The 20,748-nt window shown below is 45.4% G+C and overlaps 1 protein-coding gene across 3 annotated transcripts; it reads left to right on the plus strand.

Moving 5' to 3' along the window:
• Positions 1–112: 112 nt before the first annotated feature.
• TPBG (trophoblast glycoprotein) lies at positions 113–10,288 on the plus strand. 3 transcript variants are annotated; one of them, XM_081186170.1, is made up of 3 exons: positions 113–229; positions 1,414–2,859; positions 7,943–10,288. In XM_081186170.1, exons 2-3 carry the CDS (start codon positions 1,733–1,735, stop codon positions 7,947–7,949), a joined length of 1,134 nt encoding a protein of 377 aa, XP_081042296.1. In that variant the 5' UTR covers positions 113–229; positions 1,414–1,732; the 3' UTR covers positions 7,950–10,288. The 3 variants fall into 3 exon arrangements, with proteins under 3 accessions (XP_081042296.1, XP_081042294.1, XP_081042295.1); XM_081186168.1 differs by lacking the exon at positions 7,943–10,288 and having other exon boundaries at positions 1,414–6,002; XM_081186169.1 differs by lacking the exons at positions 113–229; positions 7,943–10,288 and adding an exon at positions 236–364 and having other exon boundaries at positions 1,414–6,002.
• Positions 10,289–20,748: the final 10,460 nt, after the last annotated feature.

The following is a 20,748-nucleotide window of genomic DNA, read 5'->3' on the forward strand; positions in this document are numbered from 1 at the left end:
GCGCCCAGCGGCGGCGAGCAGGATCCGGCGTCGGCCGAGGGCGTGGCGCGCGGCTTCCCCCGCGGCCGCGCCTGCCATTGGTTTCTCCTGGCAGCGGAGGCTGGGCCAGAGGCACGGCCAGGGAGTGGGAGGGAAAGTTGCTGCCTGCGCCATGTAGTTCGCACTCGGCGGCGGAGTTTGCACGGGACTGGCTGGAGAGGGAGCCGCGCGCGCCAGGAGAGGCAGCCAGGTAAGGAGGCGCGGGGAGGGGCGGCCAGCGGTGCGAGCAGGGCCCATCCTGCTGCTGCCGCTAGGACCTCGCTCCTCGTCGCCCATCCGCGCAGGAAAAGGAGCAGACAGAGAGACGAGTCCGGATTGGATCCAGGTCAGGCGCGATCTTGTCTGTACTGTACCTGCGCCCAGAGCCGGCGCGCTTTGCTCGGTACCCGACGCGCGGCCGGACTCTGCGCATCTTTAGATTCCAAAGTGAAGCCCAACTAAATTCGATGGGATTGATGGACTTTCAAAGCGAGTCTTTGTAGGGAGAAAAGGAGGCGGAGGAGCCGCGGGAGGGGGGATTTTATTTTGTGAGCGTGGAATCTCTGCGGAATCTCGAGGTTTCCTGGCGGGAATCTGGTGGAAGGGGAGAGAGAAGTTGAGAAAAGAGCCCAGGGGCAGCAGGGACTTTCCGCTTTTCCAACAGAGACGGGAGTTAAGAAAACTTGCAAGATCGCCCGGTTATACAACGTGATGGTGAAGGCGCGCTTTGAAGGGGTGGGGAGAGGGGGGTAGTTCCGTAGTTCCAAAAAGCTGCGCGGATTAAAACGTCACGTCTCTAAAAAGGCACAGGAGAGAAACTTGGTCTCACGGAGTGGATGAAATATGTGACCTTGGAAAGTGGTGGGAAGTTTTTTTGGGGGGCGAGGTGGCTTAAAAACTGGACCAGAGCGAAGTCCCGTTGGGTTGGTGTGTTTCCAGCAGGGTCCAGTCAGATGCATGGGAAAGATCGCGAGAAGGATGTAAAAAGTGGTGGCAATCCTCTCTTGTTTGCAGCCTCTAGAATTCAGACAGTTGCTGCTTTTTGCATGTGTTCTTCTTGGCTGGAAGGTGACTCTCCATAGAGGAGGAGGAGACAGAATGAACCTAAGGCGAGATTCATGGTCTGCTGTTAAAAATTCTTCAGATGTGAGGTGTCCCCCTCCCAACCTATTTCATAATGTAGTAAAACCAAAGACAAGCCCAGACTGTCTTTTGCAGTAATGCTCAAGTTCTACTTGGTTTTGTGGCTAGACGTGGATGAGTAGGGGCAAAGCTTTCGAGAAGGACTGTGTAGAGGTGGGCTGGAGAAAGGAGAAGAGAGCGTCTGCAAGCGAAAGTGGCTTGGCATGCGATGCTTCCGTGACTTTCATACTTTCTCTTTGTGGCTTCTTTCAGGGGTGGCTGGATGTGAGAAGGAGCAAACGGAGGACTTTGGGGGGCCCCCCGAGAGCTCCCCCACAAAACAAGACAGGAAGGAACTGCTCTGCATTGTTGGCTGGGCTCCTGCTCACACCCTGGTGCTGGTGCCACACGATCTAAGTCGGTTGCGCTGAAGAGGAGGGGTTTGCTTTGCTCCCACTTCTCCCAGGAGCATTGACTGTGCCGGGATTGACCTCTTAGCAGGCTTGCATTCTCCAGCTTCCCCCAGCTTGCACGAAGCGGCCGAAATCGCTGTGTGAGTGCCACAAAAGAGCAGCCCCTGGCAGAGGCGGTGATGCTGGGGTGCTCTCTTTGGGGCTCTGCACCCCCCACACCAACTGGGGAGAAGAGAGGAGCCGGGTGGCTTGAACCGCTGCTGCTGCTGCTGGTGGTGGTCCTCTCTGGTTGGGTTTTGGCTCAGCAGACGGCTGATTGCCCGGGAACTTGCGACTGCTCCGAGGCAGCCAGGACGGTGAAGTGCATCAACAGGAACCTGACGGAGGTGCCCGTGGGCCTGCCCCGCTATGTGCGGAACCTCTTCCTCATGGGCAACCACATCCAGAACGTCTCGTCCGCCTCGTTCCCCCCAGAGACCCTTCTAGAACTCAGCAGCCTCAACCTGAGCGGTAATCGCCTGCAGTGGGTGGAGGCTGGGACCTTTGCCGGGCTGCCCAGCTTGAAGCAGCTGGACCTCAGCGACAACTCCCTCCTCGAGCTCAGCCCCATGGCCCTGGGCAACACCAGCAGCCCCCTAGAGGAGCTGAACCTGCGCAACTCCCTCTATAACAACAGCTATGTGGCCGCCGTGGCCCAGCTGCTTCAGCAAGAGGCTTTCCTCAACTTGAAGCGCCTGGACCTCTCCGAAAACACCCTGCTCTACCTGCCCCAGGGCATGTTCGCTGCGCTACACAGCCTGCAGCACCTGGACCTGCACAACAACTCCCTGGTGAGTCTGCACGGCGTGACGCTCGAGAACCTCCGTCAGCTCCAGAGCGTCAACCTCAGCGGCAATGCCCTCAAACGCCTGAGGAACAGCACCCTCCTGCAGCTCCGAGGCCTTCCTCGACTCACCAGCCTCAACCTCACCCACAATGCCTGGGTCTGCGACTGCGGCATCGAGGACATGGTCAGCTGGCTCAAGGAGAGTGACCTGGTGGAGGCCAAGTCATCCCTCAAGTGCTCTTACCCCAAAGGGATGGAGAACAGGTCCTTGGTGGCCATTGATTTTTCAGAGCTGAGCTGCCCAGAGCCGACCGATAACCAGACTCAGCTGCAGACCTCTTATGTCTTCCTCGGGATAGTCTTGGCCCTCATCGGTGCCATTTTCCTCCTGGTTTTGTACTTGAACCGCAAAGGGATCAAAAAGTGGATGTACAATATCAGGGACGCCTGTAGAGACCACATGGAGGGCTATCACTACAGGTATGAGATCAACGCAGATCCCCGGCTAACCAACCTCAGCTCCAATTCTGATGTCTGAAGATGCGTTGCAGGGAAGCAGGCCATGGGGCGCAATAGCTATGCATGGAATGTAGACTTTAGCTTTACCCCCCTGAAATGTGTGTGCTTTCTGCTCCCGGCATACACCCTTCGAGGCATCGCAGACTTGACATGCACCATACAGAGAATTATGCCTACCTGTACAAGTTGCCATTATTATTATCCACAGTCGATTGTGCATGATATCAGGCTGTATGTACGAAAACATGCTGCTGCTGCTGCTACCGCCTCCCTGCCTGTTTGCTTTGCAACTTGCTACCAGCCTTTGCTTGGAAACATCTCTCTCTCTCTCTCTCTCTCTCTCTTGGCACCTAAAAAAGAAAAGGACATTTTCACTCCCCCCACCTCCACCTTCTCCCACTCTGATGTTCTCAAACCACGAGGGCTTATTAAAAAGTACGATTCAACAAAGGCTGCCTCAACTTCTTTTGGGAGAAATGTTTGGTCCATCAGTACCCATGTTGCTTTTATGCATCCTGAACGGTGAAGAATCCTTGTAGTGCACATTTAGAACATGCCTTTTTAAAAAGGGAAAAGGAAAGTTCTTTGTATAAAGAAGCACATAAAATAGTGAGCATGCAAATAGTTGACAAATTTACATGGTAGGCGGGGAGAAACTGAAAACCTCAGTACAAGTGTTTGCAATTTACATGAAAACAGGATTTTTTTAAAAAAGGGAGGGACCCTATAAACTGCATGTGAACTGAGTTTGAACTTTTAAATAATTCAATAAATGCTCTTACAGGAACTTTTGTTTTGCTGAAGTTTGCTGTTTTTAATGCTCTGATCTGGAAATGAAGCACAGTATGGAATGGACACAGTTTCTTCAGTGGGGGAAAAATTATTTCCCCATTACAAAACATGGTGGAGCTTTCAAATGTTAAGATATTTGCTTGAATTCATTTTTTCCCCCATTGCTGTCATTTACCTTTCGGAGAGACTAGGAATGTACAAAACTATACTGATTTGCACTTCTTTATTTTAAACTGCATGCAAACAACCGTCTCTTTCGATAAGCAATGTTGATTTTCATATCCTGTTCCTAGAATGTGGCAGCTGTTCAACTGCCATAACTCTGCTGGTGAGGGCTCATTAAATTGCCGCTACAATTCTGAATCTGATCCTTAGGACAGTCATTGAAATTGGTGGGAATTGCTGCTGAACCATGCACTCCTGCAGTCTAATCCTGGGTATATTTGCTCAGAAGTAAGTTCCAGTGGGTGGGTTGTTTAATGTATTAATTTCATTTGTGAATTGCTTTTCCCAAAGTATTCCAAAGTGATGTAACTATTAAAAACACCTGCAATTAAAAACATATATAGGCTGGTAGGGTTTACTCCCAGGTACTTGTCCATAATCTTACAAGTTCTGTGGATTTCAGCGGGAGGGAAATTCATGCATTTGCTTAGCCCATTCTTTTTGAAATGAATTGGACTGAAAGGGGCTTATTCTTGGGTAAAGTGTTTAAAGCTTTGAGCGATAGGCTGCTGTGATAACTACACGTACAGACACATTCCACGCATGTTTACTTGGAAGTAAGTTCTAAGTTCTACTAAGTACACTGGCTTACTCCTAAGTAAACAGGGTTGGAGCCTGGCTAGAAAATAAGTATTGTTGTGTCTTAGTTCTCACAAACAGCAAACAAGCCGGTGGTGAATGTGCACGAACACATCAGTGCTGCTTGATTCACTCCCCTCATACAGAAAACAGGCATATTGGCACTGTGGGGTGTGTAAGTGTGGAGCAGCCTTTTCCCAAAAATGCCTAGTTTTTTATGCTAGGGGTATGGAGGAGTATGCAATCCTGTGAGCCCACCGCTAGCGTTTCTCAAGTGGTGCAGTTGAGAACCCCATTTGCCACCTCTGCACATTTGTGAGAACAAAAAGGAAGTTTCTAATTAATGCATTTAGCTTTTGCGGCTGGGCAGTCGCTTGTAATCTCAGTGTTGATCCAAAGGCAGTATTGAAGAAGCCAAGTCTGTAAATACAGAGACAGGTATGTGGGGCAAATTTCAAATCTACCTGTGACATGTATTGCATCGCTCTCTTTTTTACATTGTTACATGATTTGTGTCACACACGTTTATAAGCAGAAATCGCATTTACTTTGGATGCTGCAGATGTTGCAGGGTTGCAGGAAACAAAAGTGAATATGTTGCTCTTTCTGGCCAGTAACTTAAGTAGCAGCAAAAGGAAACTGTGCAGAATGTTGATGCCGCTCTCTAAACTGGCTCTTAACAGAATTCTGATAAACTAATTTTAAGCGAAGCTATTTTATCAGGTCTTGGTAATCCACGTAGTAAGTTCTATGCTTAGTTTTGCTTGTGAAATCTAATTACTTCAGCTAGGTCTGATAAAATACTGAAAAAACTTAGCAAAGCAATATTGTGCATGTTTACTTGGAAACAGATCCCAGTGTGTTAATGGCTCTCATTCCTATGTAGTTGAGCATAGGGACTGAAGCCTAGTTATCATCGTTCAGCATCCTGCAGAACTTAATTTTACAGTTGTCCTCAGTTCTGGTGTTTTTAAAGTGTCCCTACCTAATTTTAGGTAAAGCTAAGTCTCTTCAAGCTTTCCCCCCCCCCCACTTGCCTATTTAAAAGTCAACCCCCTATTTTAAGACTCAGGGGTAAATAGAAACTCTACTACAATTTGCTTGTTAGCTTTTAAAGACATAATTCCTCTAACTGTAATCACGTTCTGCTAAATGTAACTTAAAGATTACAAGTGCATGAGAAGAGCAATTGACTTTTTGAATACAGGAGGTACCAATTTTAAAATAATTTTAATAATGGTGTATTTGTTGGGCCAGTTTGAAACACTATGGGATTTTCACAGACACATCTATGTTTCTAAGAACAGGGCTTTGCTATGCTTCCTGAGACAGTCCTGGGCTATTTTCAGAAACTGTTACGGAGAACACTTGGCACCACTGGGTTTCCGTTCCACTCCTCTCTCAAGCAATACTGTCATGTAAATTTTAGATTGTTCTATGTAAAGCATGTACCAGCCAAACAAATGCATATGTGAACAGATGTTGAAAATAAATACAGTGAAACATGAGCTTGTTCGAAGGCTTTGAATAGTGTTGAGTGCTCCAGAATGCATACGTGATTTGGACCGACTTGAATCAAATGTGTCTTCCATTAAAATACCAAGCAAATTTACAGTGTCTAATGAATAAAGAGTGCTCTTGTATCTGTTTATTGGCTGAAGTGAGAATGGCCATCTCAAAAGGAACCAAAATAACCTGCAATGTTAGTTTAATAAAAGAACTTGTTCACTTTGCTGTTTTACTTGAGCTACACTCTGTTGGTTGCTTTGCTGTGCATCTGTTATAAAATGGCACATGGGCTTATTTTATTGTTTCCTAAATGATATGCACCCAGAATTGTTTGGCATGCAATAGGAGGACTGATATTTGAGCTTAGTGTGTTGTGCATGTTTTAGAGGAGTAACACAGAGGTCCTTTTTAAAAAAAGAATCAAATCTCACTATGAAGCAGAATGGCAATATATAGCATATACCGGTATTTTCCATAGCAGCTCAAAATGCATTTGTAGTTCCCACGCAAAAAAAGTACAGTTTGAAATTATTTATTCGTCTCTTCCCCCATCCCCTGGAGCCTGTATTTTCTGATGCTGTAGCTATTCAGTGTGTTTTGACACAGGGAATGTTCTTTGACAGATGGCAGAGCTTAGAAGGGATTATAAGGTGTATAACATCAGTTCTGCAAGGGACTGAGTTGTGGGGTTTTTTTAATAGATCGGAAAATATACCATTTCATCTATACGGGGGAACTTAAATCAGGTTCATTTGCTAATTTAGAATTGTCAAATACAATGCGCTTCTTAAGTTACAAGGCATCAGAATCTGTGGATCTTATTATATGCTCACTTATGCCAGTGATGTGATGGGCACTGGATGCTGTAATCACAGTGCTACAAAGTTGAAAAATATATCTGCGGCCAACTAGAATCCAGCCTAGCTATGGTAACATTTGGAGCATGCAATTCATTTGAGCAACTTGTTCTGTTTGCCAAATAATTATTTACATTTAGTAGACATTATCTGGATCTTCAAATTAAATCTTTGCCGCAATCTGAACCTACCAGCTCCTTAGCTGATGCAGTAGCTCACGGGACATCCTATAGTCAACAAAGTTGATATGTCTTTTGCCACACTTGGTGTACATTGCCCACTCCATGCAATGCAAAGGCACAGAGCTCTCTAATGATGGGTCCCTCTGGCTGCACCAATAACCTGTAGGCAGCCGCATCCATCGCCAGCTATGCTTCTGCCTTGCTTTCTCTGCCTTTTGTGTATTCTGCTGCAGAATAGTCTCGGAAAGCAGAGGACTGATGGAAATGGTGGCTCCTGTTATATTAGAAGCCCTGGCCAAAAACAAGGCAAAACTTGTTATTGAGTTATGACTTACTCCCCAGGCTTGTTCCTCTGTAACCAGAGCAATGCCAATGACTTGCATTCCAAGCCTTTGATCATATGCTTTCCAGCATATGGGTGGTAATTGAACCCACCTGATTACTAAGTGGATCTCTAAATTAGAGCTGCCTAATAGATATAATATATAATAGATACTGCATATAGAAGTCATGTTTACACACAGCGATTGTGCCCACATCTTCTACTTAGAGGTTTCTAGTAATCTTTCAGCCTTTCAGATCAAAGGAACGCTGCCTTTAGATTCTGCCGTTCATCATATGCTCCTCGACTCTTCTACTACTTAGAAATAAAACCCTTGTGGCACTAGGCTTCATTATAAACTCGCAATATGAAACTTCTCTGTTAATTTTTTTCAATCTCCAGCTCAGAATTTGATTCCCCACCCTCAATCTGGTTGCTAGTGAACAGGATAAGCTTTTGGCTTGACCGCTGCTAAATGTTTATGCATATTGTTTTAATTTCCTCTTGGGTCACGGCATTTAAGAAGCTCAGCCAAAGCAATGGGATCAAAATTTAACTGTCTTTTTGTCTTTCTTCAGCATCTGAATGGGTTGCAAGCAACAACAGCAGCTCTGTACATGTGATGAAGGAAAATAAGATCTGGTAAGAGAACATTCTCAGTTCCAAGCTTCTAAGTTACTTTTTATATACTACAGAAGAAAGACTGAACTCGTTTTTGCTGTTGCAAAGGAGCCCTTGACAGTGTCCTTATCAGCAATGAGCATTACGACATGCTTAACTGAAATAATTATTACTTGATTGACACAAGATTCCTAGCACCACCATTGACCTGTTGTGTGACCTGCTGTGGAGTGGATGATAAACTTTATACATGTCTTTATGGATGCAATTGTAACAATACATCTCTGAGCTTTTGCACAAAATAAAAAGAACTATGCTTTCGGGATATTTTTTTTCATTCAATAGTTTCAGTTGCACTGTACCTGCCATTAAATAAGACTAGTCAGTAGAGAAGAATACAAGTGGAGACTTGTGAGTCACACTACTTGAAGGGGAAGGCTTCAATTGGCTCACTGATGGGATACTTCAGAAGGGCTTCCACCACTCCTCTTGGCTCCGTGATTGTTGCCACTATCATATGCAGCCTTTTCCCCAAACAACCATGCAAAGGCAGGGCTGGGACTTTTCCAGAAGTGCCTAGATAATGCACTTTTGAAAGGCGTTTTAAAGATTTTTTTTAATAAGAATTTGCCCTGATGAGATAACTGAAGCAGCCCTTGAAAGTTGCGATGTTGTTCTTCATCAGTTGGTTTATGGCAGGCCATTTTCATGTTCATGTGCAAACTGCTCCTCTTGCACATGTCATCTAAATAGGACCTTGTCTGAGGAGAGGATCAACAAGACATCTGCCATCAATATCTATTGGTTCTGGGTTCTGGGTAGGTTAGTTGGGTCAAAGTGTGGTGCTCAGAATGCCAAGGTCGTATGTTTGACCCCTTTATGAGACAATGGCATATTCCTGTATTGCAGGGGCTTGGACTGGGTGATCCACAGGGTCCCTTTCAACGCTACACTTCCATGAGTCCACCTCTTTACTTTGGCCTTTTGATGCCCATGATACATAGTTTTAGGGCCTACCCTATTTTGATTTGTAAATTGTTTTAACATATTTTTAAATTGTATTTTTAAATTGAAGTCACATGCCCTGAGACTTTATGGTAAAGAACAGATAAGACACTTGATCATCATCATCCCTGACCGTTGGTCATGCTGGCCATGGCTGAGAGGAGCTGGGCGTACCATAGGTTAGTCACTCCTGTAGTGGAGCATTTAATTTAGAGTATTCATGAAGTCTCCTATATAGATTAATGAGCCAGGCATATGTCCAAAGTAATTATAAAGTTAAGTCCTGTGCAGCCTAATATTGGTGACTACTGTTCAGTGTGGCTTATTCTCAGGTAAGTATATGTAGGGCTTCTGCCTCTCTTAATATGAATGTTTAAGGGCACTGAACTGCAAACTTTATTGTCCTTATTTTTCTTCTGTTTATGTTGCGACTGGCACATAATTCTGCCCATCCAAGCTTTCTGTAGTTTCATTGGACCTGGACATGTATTGCTTGAAAAACAGGCAAAATATTAATAGAGGATAAATCTGCCTACCTCCAAATTTCACTCACCAGGGGGCAACAGGAAATGATGATTGCACTCATGTCTGGCTTGTGGTCTTCCCATAGGCATGGTGACCCTGGTGACTAGTTGCTGGGTAACAGAAAATTGGCCTAAATAGGCCTTTCATCAGCTCTTGCAGGTCTCTTCTGTTTTCAGATGTACCAGTCAAGTCCTATAACTTTCTAACCTAAAGTGTATACTTCAGAAATAGTGTATTTTTTAATTTTAAAAAAATGCAGTTGAGAAGTTGGTTAAAGACTGAACAAACAAGAAAGGCCAGTTGAAATGGGAGTTGCATGAACGTAGTTTTACACAGCTCATGTTCGTTTCAGTGGAGCTTGTGCCCAAAGCCCTCTTCACGTTTTGCAGAAATTGGATTGATTGGATTTTTTATTAGCATGCTTGTGAAATGGTGTGTCTTTTTAAACATTTGTACTCCTTTAAAAACTATGCATGATAATGCACACTGAGTTGCTGCAACTACCAAGTGACACTGATAATGCCAATATAGTCCTAAAAGAGTTTCTAAGTGTTTAAGTAATGTTCATTGAGAAACTCTTGTACATGCAAAGTGCAGTAATAATATTAAGACGTGGACCTGTTAAATGTGAGAGGATGGTTATGGAAGAAAGTAGAAATGCTATATTTATAATCACTTTCCTGAATGGGCCACTTCATCATGGGTTACATTGGATTGTACTTTTGAATTAAATGTATTTTTAGTAATAGAAATAAAATATTTGTTGCCTGTTGCATGTTGTTGCTGATAACTTTTACAGATAGATTGCTGGAGTTATTTTTAGAAGTAAATTTTGCAAGTGGCTGAATGGTTGCAGCCTAATTGTGTGTTTTTTTCTGACTGTGACTTGGTTGTCTTTTATTTTTACACTGCTTTACCTTTTATGAAGAAGTGCAGTAGAGTCCAAACCACAGTACAATCGACTACGTGTCTATTCAAAACAAAGACCTACCAAGTTCAGTGGGACTCCCTCTCAGGAAACTGAGAATGGAATTGCGGCCTAGGTGGTTTTTGTTTAATATCTCTGGTGCAAACATGCTGCCTCAAGTGACGTATGATCCTTTTTTCTGTCAGGCCCTAAACCCTCTTAAGGTGTTGAGCTTGAAGATGCGAGGGCAGGTAGCTGCTCCACTTTACAAACCTCATGATCAGGAACCCTGGTATTGCAAGCTTCCTGATCACACAGAGGCTTCCAACTATGTTCAGCCAAACACTCTTAGAACTTAGAAGATCCCATCACACCTTCATGCTAAACACAGGAGGGCAGGGAGGAATGTTGGAGCAGGACTGACACATCTGCCATAGCTCCTTGCACACTTCCCCCTTCACATGTTAAGGATAACTGCCTGAAGAGGATGATGGACTTCTCTCGTAACCCGGCATGTCCTATTTGGGTGTTTGATGTAGACAAACATGTAAACGAGCACATGAGAAGTGGGGACACAGGGCATGTCTTCAGAGCTGCTGCTTTAGAGCCTTCCAAGAATTTGAGGGTGAAGGTCTGGAGTTGGATGTCTCTTGTATATACTTAGGAAAGCTCTCCTCTATGTAATCAAGGTTTCAAATTGCGTGGGGAGCCTCAGCAAGGAAAGGAGGTCCCCTGTTTTCAAGGATCTCAAGGCAGCAAACATGCTTATCCCCCATCTCCTGCGTTCTACAACAACCTGAGGTTCATGTGTTAGTGGGGATTGAACCTGGGCCTCTTTAGCCCCCCCATCTTGACACTGTAAACACCACACTAGTGGGATGACTGACTGCAATCTTGAAAGATACAGAGTGGGATCTTTACCAGACAGTGCAGCTTTTCCTTATCTTCCACAAAGGTTGCCACCCCACGCTAGATTCAAAGTTGTTGGTTTAAAAGAAAAATCCGTAAATTGTGTGGGGAGGTTGCTGACAGTGTGCTTACACGCTTGTGTGCTTGAGTAAAGGGGCTCATTAGACGGGGTCCATTATGTAAAAGCAAATCCCATTTAACACAATTTTTAATACCAGAATGCTAAATTTACAGTTGCCTGAAATTCAGGTTCCCTTGTTTAGCTGCATGTAATTAGCCTCCTAATTTATCTGAACTTGTAATCCCCCGAGGACTGGGGTGTGCATTATATTTTTATGGCATTAACCCCAGGGATAATTGCTACTGGTCCTGTAGATTCTTGCTTAATTCTATTGAATTATCTCTACTCAGTGCCCACAGGTAAGTTGTGGGCTATTTACATTTTAATATACCAATTTCCTTTCTGTAGAACAAAACAAGAAGTAAAACAATATGAATACTGGCCTAAGTAGGCTGCATTCTCCTGAAACCTCCAGATCACTTCAGTGCCAGTTTAATTTGATTTATTATATTTCTATGCCACTTTTTATTTAAATGAATCCTAAAGTGGCTTACAAACAATAAATAACAACAATGTGCTAGAACATAATAGAACATCACAAATACAGCATAAGGCATATAGAATACCGTATTTTTCGCCCCATAAGACGCACTTTTTCCCCTCCCAAAATGAAGGGGAAATCGGGGTGCGTCTTATGGGGCGAATGCCTGCAAGCCTCGCGCGCCCGGCAGGAGGTCCCACCGGGTGCGCGAGGCTTGGGGTGGCAGCCTGTCGCCCGAAGCACGGGGAGCCCTCTGGAGGGCTCCCCCTGCTTCGGGCGAGTGTCTGCAAGCCTCGCGCACCCGGCAGGAGGTCCCACCGGGTGCGCGAGGCTTGGGGCGGCAGCGGACTGCTTGCGCGCACCTAGAAGCTTGGGGCGCGCTGAGCTCAGCTTGCCCCAAGCTTCTGGATTAGCGCAGGAGTCCGCTAGCCCTGGGAGAGGCGCCCGGCTCTCCCACGCTAGCGGAGACCTTGCCGGCACGCAGAAGCTTGGGGCGCGCTGAGCTCCGCACGCCCCAAGCTCCTGGTGTAGCGCAGCGCACCTGGGGGGGAAATAAAAATTTTTTCCTTTATTTCCCCCCCTAAAATCTAGGTGCGTCTTATGGGCCGGTGCGTCTTATGGGGCGAAAAATACGGTAAGTAACAAATCATTGGTAAACCAAATACAGTCTACAAAACACTTTTAACAAAACAACAACTAAAGAAACAAGCTAGTCACAATCAAAGCAGAAGTCACAGTATATGATTAGCAAATCAATACAGCATTTATAATCTCAGTGATATTTTTCTAGAAAAAGAGGTGCCAGAACTCACCGTGAACGCCTCTCCTGTTCTCTTATAATGGCAATGGTGCCTACCTGAGAGATTCTGGAACAGAGTTCCAGATAGGAAAAAAAAGCCCTGTATAATCTATAAAACAATATTAACAACATTAACTGTTAGATAGTGGGTATACATAGCAGACGACGCAGCGATTTCTCCAAAGCAGCTCTTTATTTGTAAGCTGGAACAGAACTGAACAACTAACAGCTCAGCCGGCCTGCTTTTATAGGCAACCGGCTGTCAACACTGTAGCAACAACAACCCAGGGTTTCCCGCCTAAAGTAACTGACGTGGACCTGAGTGAAAACTATTTACACGATGCTCCTGGTAGCCCGGGTGAGAACTTCAATACATAACATTAACGAAAGAGCAACCAAAAGATAATTTTAGCACCATTAATTTCACACATACACAGCCAACTCTTGGGGCTGTGGAGGCTTCGGCCCCCACAATAAAATATTTGAAGGGGCCAAGCCCACACAAAGTTGATGGGCATTCCCATTTAAATGGTATGCATGCGCTGTGTCAATTGTGATTGATTATGCAGGGTGGGGCTTACCTGGGCACCCACAATATTTTATTCAAGTTGACACCCCTGCTCTGCACCCCATGATTCATAATCTTTCACTCTACTCTAAAATACACATACACATAATGCCCGTGGCAGCAAGTCCCTTCTGAAGGTTCCTCATGCTGGAGGTGGGGCAGCAGAGATGAAACCAACCACCACACACACACACACACACACACACACACACACACACAGATGGCCAACAGTCTCTCTCTCCCCTTGTTCCTCTGGAAACAGGTCCATTATGAAGGCTCCTAGGGCTGGTGGTTGGAGTAAGGCAGGTGGGAAAAGCCATTACCTGCTGGCGAACACAAGAGTCTCCCAGCCCTCACCAGTTTAACTGGGGTGGAGTGGGGTGTTAATCTAGGGCTGAATATTTTCCTTTTTAAAAAAATTCCCACAGCCAAATACTCACAAATCAGAATCCTATTGTACAGAAAATGCAATCAGAAAAGATCAGAGCCTTTACTTCCCTTTGAATTGGGACACCTGTCGAAAAGTGGCTGCCAGAGGGAATGCAAGTCCGTCGCTTAATGGCAGAGCGTCTGCTTTGCATGCAGAAGTTGCCAGGTTCAACTCCAGGTAGAGCTAGGAACATCCCATGTCTTACACACTAGAACGTTGATTCCAGTTAGTTAAGACAATACAGAACTACATGGATCACTGATTCACTAAGACAGCTTCTTATGCTAAGTCATGGACAGCAAATCACTATATGCTGCGACGCCTGTTCTGTGTGTTTGTTTAGACATAATCCCTGTGTGGCCCAGTGTATATTGAACAAGTCTTTCTGGACTTCTGAAGCTTCAAGCCAAATGAAACTGACTACAGTGGTGCCTCGCAAGACGAAATTAATTCGTTTCGCAAGTCTCTTCGTCTTGCGGTTTTTTCGTCTTGCGATGCACGGTTTCCCATAGGAATGCATTGAAAATCAATTAATGCGTTCCTAGGGAAACCGCCTTCAGACCAGGTCCGGGGACAGTCTGTCCCCGGACCTCTTCTGAAGGCTGGGGGGGGGGACAAGGGCTTTTCTTCGCACCCCCAGCATTTTAAAAAACCCTGGGACAGCGGAGGACTTCTCCGCTGTCCAGGCGATCTTAAAATGCTGGCGGGCGGCATTTTAAAATCCCCCCGGACAGCGGAGGACTTCTCCGCTGTCCGGGGCGATTTAAAAGCCCCTGGGAAGGCAGGCAGGGGGGACAAAGACTTTTGCCCCCCGCCAGCCTTCAGAAGAGGTCCTGGGGGCAGCGGGAAGCAAAGCGCTTCGCTTCCCCGCTTCCCCCGGACGTCTTTTGCAGCAAGGGGCTGCGGGGAGATCGCTATCTCCCCCCAGCCCCTTGCTTCAGAAGAGGTCCGGGAGCAGCGGGAAGCGAAGCGCTTCACTTCCCCGCTTCCCCCGGTCTTTTGCAGCTAGGGGCTGCAGGGAGATCGCTATCTCCCCGCAACCCCTTGCTTCAGAAGAGGTCCGGGAGCAGCGGGAAGCGAAGCACTTCGCTTCCCCGCTTCCCCCGGTCTTTTGCAGCAAGGGGCTGCAGGGAGATCGCTATCTCCCCGCAACCCCTTGCTTCAGAAGAGGTCCGGGAGCAGCGGGAAGCGAAGCGCTTCGCTTCCCCGCTTCCCCCGGACGTCTTTTGCAGCAAGGGGCTGCGGGGAGATCGCTATCTCCCCCCAGCCCCTTGCTTCAGAAGAGGTCCGGGGGCAGCGGGAAGCGAAGCGCTTCGCTTCCCCGCTTCCCCCGGTCTTTTGCAGCAAGGGGCTGCAGGGAGATCGCTATCTCCCCGCAACCCCTTGCTTCAGAAGAGGTCCGGGAGCAGCGGGAAGCGAAGCGCTTCGCTTCCCCGCTTCCCCCGGTCTTTTGCAGCAAGGGGCTGCAGGGAGATCGCTATCTCCCCGCAACCCCTTGCTTCAGAAGAGGTCCGGGGGCAACGGGAAGCGAAGCGCTTCTTCCCCGCTTCCCCCCGACGTCTTTTGCAGCAAGGGGCTGCAGGGAGATTGCTATCTCCCCGCAACCCCTTGCTTCAGAAGAGGTCCGGGGGCAGCGGGAAGCTATCTCCCCGCAACCCCTTGCTTCAGAAGAGGTCCGGGAGCAGCGGGAAGCGAAGCGCTTCGCTTCCCCGCTTCCCCCGGTCTTTTGCAGCAAGGGGCTGCAGGGAGATCGCTATCTCCCCGCAACCCCTTGCTTCAGAAGCGGTCCGGGGGCAACGGGAAGCGAAGCGCTTCTTCCCCGCTTCCCCCCGACGTCTTTTGCAGCAAGGGGCTGCAGGGAGATCGCTATCTCCCCGCAACCCCTTGCTTCAGAAGAGGTCCGGGGGCAGCGGGAAGCGAAGTGCTTCTTCCCCGCTTCCCCCCGACGTCTTTTGCAGCAAGGGGCTGCAGGGAGATCGCTATCTCCCCGCGGCCCCTTGCTTCAAAAGAGAAGACCCGCTGTCCCCGGGGGCAAGCTTCGTTTTGCGAAGCAAGCCCATAGGGAAATTCGTCTTGCGAGGCAACTCAAAAACGAAAAAACCTTTCGTTTTGCAAGTTTTTAGTCTCGCGAGGCGTTCGTCTTGCGGGGTACCACTGTACTTATCTTTAAAAAAGACTTCTAAAAACAGTGGCTGCCCTTTCTGAGAACATCCTCCGTATTCAGATGCAACAGAAATGTCCATTACAGGATAGGAATTAAGAAGAATCTAAACACTATTGTAGCACAAGGGTTTGTGATATCACCTCACCTTCAGATGATATTGTTCAATGGCAGCTTTCCTCAAGGTCAGCCATCTTTGCTGAGGTTATTCACTGATTTCTTGAGAGACGCTCTGCCGACACTGTGCTGGAATGATTGAGGTAACTAAGAATCTGCAGCCTAAGAGAGGAATGCTATTTGACATCTGAAAAGAATTTGAATTAACATTTTAAGTGCTATTTTATGCTTCTTTTTATACGGTTGAACCTGTTAAATTTTCCTAAATGCTTCTTTTGTTAGCAGTAAATTGCCCAGAGTTCAGAGTTCTGGCCAAATCATAAAGCTGTTCCTAGACTTTTGCAACACAGTACAATAATTATCAAGAAGGGTGCATTGAATGAAGCTGCAGATTTTACATTGTCTTCAAGTCAGGCACTTTTGATTTCCTACAATTAATATTTTCAAGCATTCAGAATGCCAAAAATATTTAAGGGATGTCGTTCTAGCTTAGATCTCTGGAGTGCAAAACCTTGTTAACCCAAGACTTGGGGGGGGGGAGACACACCTGGAAAATCTGCAGAGCAGAAGATAGTGTCTCTATATACATAATACAATAGATTATCTTATCCAAGCGTTATTAAGCCTATGAATTATTTGAATTCACTGTGTGTTCTTCTTGTGGTCACAGCCCCGAATAAACAGCCTTTCTATTTATCCAGCCTCTAATAACTGAAATGGTTTATATGTGCCTCTGAGCAATTCAGATAAATGAGTTTGAACCTTACTTAAAACTTATCCCAAGATCAATTTTGGTTACTAAACTTCGTGCTCTGCATTAAAAAGAAGGATTCATAATTAAAATATACACAAATAACAAACCCTTTAAACATAATCTTTGGAATATAAAAGGTGGTATAGAAATGTAACAAATAAAAACAATAATGACAACAACATCCTTAATTAAAATATGAAATAAAGCATTCATATTAAAACAACAGAGCACTTAAAACAGGAAACTCCAGTGACAAGATGAAGGGGAAGCCTGTGTAAACAGGTACATCTTCAAAAGCTGGCAGGATGCCACTACTGATGAGCACCTTTTATTTCAGCAGGGAGCCTGTTCCACCAATGAAAGGTTTCACCTCCATGTCACAAGCTGATTATCACTAGGCCATGGCAAGACCAATGGCTTTGCATTGCTTAGGCTGCAAGCCTGCATACAGCATTTGGCTGGCTGAAGGACCGTAGGAAGTGACGTTAGTGATGTTCCATCAGCAGAGAGGGAGGCCTGCTAACAAGACACCACTCACACCACAAAATGGCCCTCAAGCATAACACCAAAAAGCTCTGCAAGAATGGACGTCCTACTTGCTGTGTTCGGCCAGCAGTGGGGCCCCAAATAGGGTTTTGGGGGAGTCATAGATATGCAGCTTTCTATCACCACTTCCCCCCTGACATGCTCCCAATGTACCCCAAAACTATAGCAGCCTTGCAGCCAGGAAAATTATTTCCCTCTCATTGTGTTCAGTGGGAGGAGGGGGACAGGACAATTTCCAGGTTTCCCAGGCTGATCTGAAGTCTCCAGGTTTGTCTGTTACGCTCCAGGTGGCAGAGGGAGGACTTGAAACTCCAGGCAGGCAAGAGTGCCTTAAAAATACAGTGGTACATTGATTCTCAAACTTAATCCGTTCCAGAAGTCCATTTCAAAACCAAAGCATTCCAAAACCAAGGCACGCTTTCCCATAGAAAGTAATGCAAAACAAATTAATCCGTTCCAGACTTTTAAAAACAACCCCTGAAACAGCAGTTTAACATGAATTTTACTATCTAACGATACCGTTAATTCATAAAATGAAAGCAATAATCAATGTACTGTACTATAAAATAAATAAGACAGTATTGTAGATGATTAAAAAAAAAAATTCTTACCAGCACTGATGATAGTCATTGTTTGGATGGGGGGCTTTTATCCATTTCCGCAGTCACACAATCAATCAGTAGCTGAACTGATCACACAGTCACAAAAACAAATTAACCGAAAAAGCCTCAAAAACAAAAACACAAAATAAATAGCAAAAACAAAAGCGCCAAACTTGTCCATTTGACTTCTGAAATGTTCAAAAACCAAGGCGCAGTTTCTGATTGGTGCAGCTGCCCCAGAAAAAATAGCCAACAGCCACATCGGATGTTCGGCTTCTGAAAAATGTTCAAAAACCAGAATACTTCTGGGTTTTCAGTGTTTGAGTACCAAGGCATTTGAGAACCAAGGTACCACTGTATAAGGGCTGCAAATTCAGCCCAGCAGGAACTGGCTGCAAATTATTGCATATAGACTCTTGAGAGAGGGTTGTCCTCTGCTCCCTCCGCCTCTCTCCCAGTTAACTTCCATCTCCAGGGTTCAGTGGTGGAAGGGAGTGCAGAGGAAGAAAAAGAACTGAGCTCTACATGAGGAGAGGGCATCTGATGTGAAATACGGGGCTACAGAAGAAAGTGGAGCATATGAGGAACAGCAGTGGGACCCAAGTTGCCTGCACCAACTCCTGGGTGGTCTTTTGTTCTTCTCAAGCAAGTCTGAGGAGGCAAGGAGAAAACTGACTGATGAAGACAGGAGTCCTGAGAAACAGGAGTGGACTGGAGAATCTGGACTACAGGAGGTATTTATTACTTAGCTTCATTTGAAGTGGAGCGGAGACTAAATGGATCATTTCAGGGGGAAGTGGTGGAGTAGAGGCAGAAAGAGAGGGGAGAAGGATCCAATTGGGAACTCATGTGCCTATGTGGAAGTAATGTGCCTACTGACTTGCCCAATCTATGAGGACTTAAGGGCAGTCTTGTTCGAAGATTTACATCTCCCAGTTGAGAGATCAGTTGGGTATCTGATAAACTTTTTATTAAGGGGCAGGTCTTTTAGAGTGGCAAGAGAAAAGTTAGTGGGGATAATAATTATTCTAACTGTGTAATGTATTTCATTCTGTTTTATGTATTTTGTTATTTTGGAATGTCTTCAGCTATACCCAGTAAATATTATTTGTGATTCATAGTGGGGAAGCCTAGGATGGGCACAAGAAATCACTTTGGATATGGAAAGGGATGGGGCGGGGAGTGTGTTTAAGAAAAATTGAGAAGTTTTCCAACTCAGTTCTTGATTGAAAACAGTGCTATATTGATTTACAAAGGGGCTTCTGTTAGCTTCTGTTAGGTATTTTTGGCTCTCTACCCACTCTGTCTATTAAACACAGAGCTTGGAAAATAAGTTGTGTCTGTGTCTAAAACAGAAGTTTGGAAAGGTCTGTTCTTGAGGTGAAAAGAGGATCTTTGAGACCTTAAGTAGGTCTTGATCTAGACAGAGACTGGATGGGGAACCTGAGTTTCACAATGGAAGAAAAACAGGATATTACTGTAAGTAATAAATGATGTCAATTTATTTCACTGATGAATGGCTTTCCTAGAGGTATCTCAAAGTTTCTACAATGTAATAAAAGCATATATAAAACAGTTACATATATAAAAACTGTTAAAACAATTGCATTACATACAGAGGGAGAGACATCGTTTAAAACAGCAACATAGCATGTAGTGAATACATAAAATCAACTCAAATCCAATACAGATACCAATGGATCAATACACCATCAGCAGCTTTCCCCAATCGGGGTACCACCAAATGCTTTCACTGACAACTGCTGTCAGCACCAGTCAGCATGGTCAAGCATCTGGAGGACACCAGGATCTAGAAGGTCTGACCTCATATAGCACAAGAGTTTGCTTCCTGAAAAGTGATCTAGAGCACTTTAAAACAAGGAGAAATATATGGGAGATGGTGGTCCTTGGCAGCACTTGGCTTAGGCCATGCAAGATGTTTAAGATTATAAACGTACAGGTTCATTCTTGTATAGCGAGAAGCTATCAGCGATTTGTCATGCGTTCTGCTCCAATCTCTTTAGCAGCATCCAGTTTGAGGGCTGTAGAAAATGAACAAATACGTTTGAACAAGTCATCCCGAGCCCTTGTGCACTTGTCTGGCACACATTTCCAACATTCTTTTGTCGCAGCATTGTATTGCATTTGCTTTACATGAAACTATTTATAGTATGGGTCTGCTTCAAACAATATTCATTTTAGAGGTTATCGTTTGGTGCTTTCTCATTTAACTATGAAATCAGCTCTCTCACTGCAGCTTTAGTTAATCTCCAAACATGAAAACAATGCATTACCATTTCAAATCAGAAACTACAAGGAATAGCTGCCTTTGAGCAAGCCTGCATTTAATTTGAGAATGTTTCCTATTCAGTCCAGTGAGTGGAAAGAAAGAGGAAAACTAATTTGCAAGCAAACAGAGGAAAGTCTAAACATTCCATGCATCTGCCAGAGAATAGCATGCTTAGAACTAGATATTTCCTCATGGATTTTACTGCAGCGGCACCCAGTGCTCAAGAGACAAGCTGGAGCTGCTGCAGTAACTTCTGAGCAGGTGGGTTGTCGTTACAGACCAAGGGGAGAAGGGCAAGTCCAGAGAGGAGATTGCTGTGGTGCAAGTGCAATAGCACATCCAATCCAGTGCTCCCACTGGTGCATTTGCACCATGCAATTCTCCCCACCCCCTCGCCCCTCCCTCTCTCCCTGTTGGTAAGCAAGAGACACCCACATGGTATGGAATTATGCAACCCCCGAGGCAAGGATATAAGTAACTTCACGATCTTTAGGAGACATTCTAAAGGCAGCCCTGTATAGGGAAGTTTTTAAATGTTTAATGCTTGA

Source organism: Podarcis bocagei, assembly GCF_964188305.1.
Source record: "Podarcis bocagei genome assembly, chromosome: 3".
Classification (NCBI taxonomy): domain Eukaryota; kingdom Metazoa; phylum Chordata; class Lepidosauria; order Squamata; family Lacertidae; genus Podarcis; species Podarcis bocagei.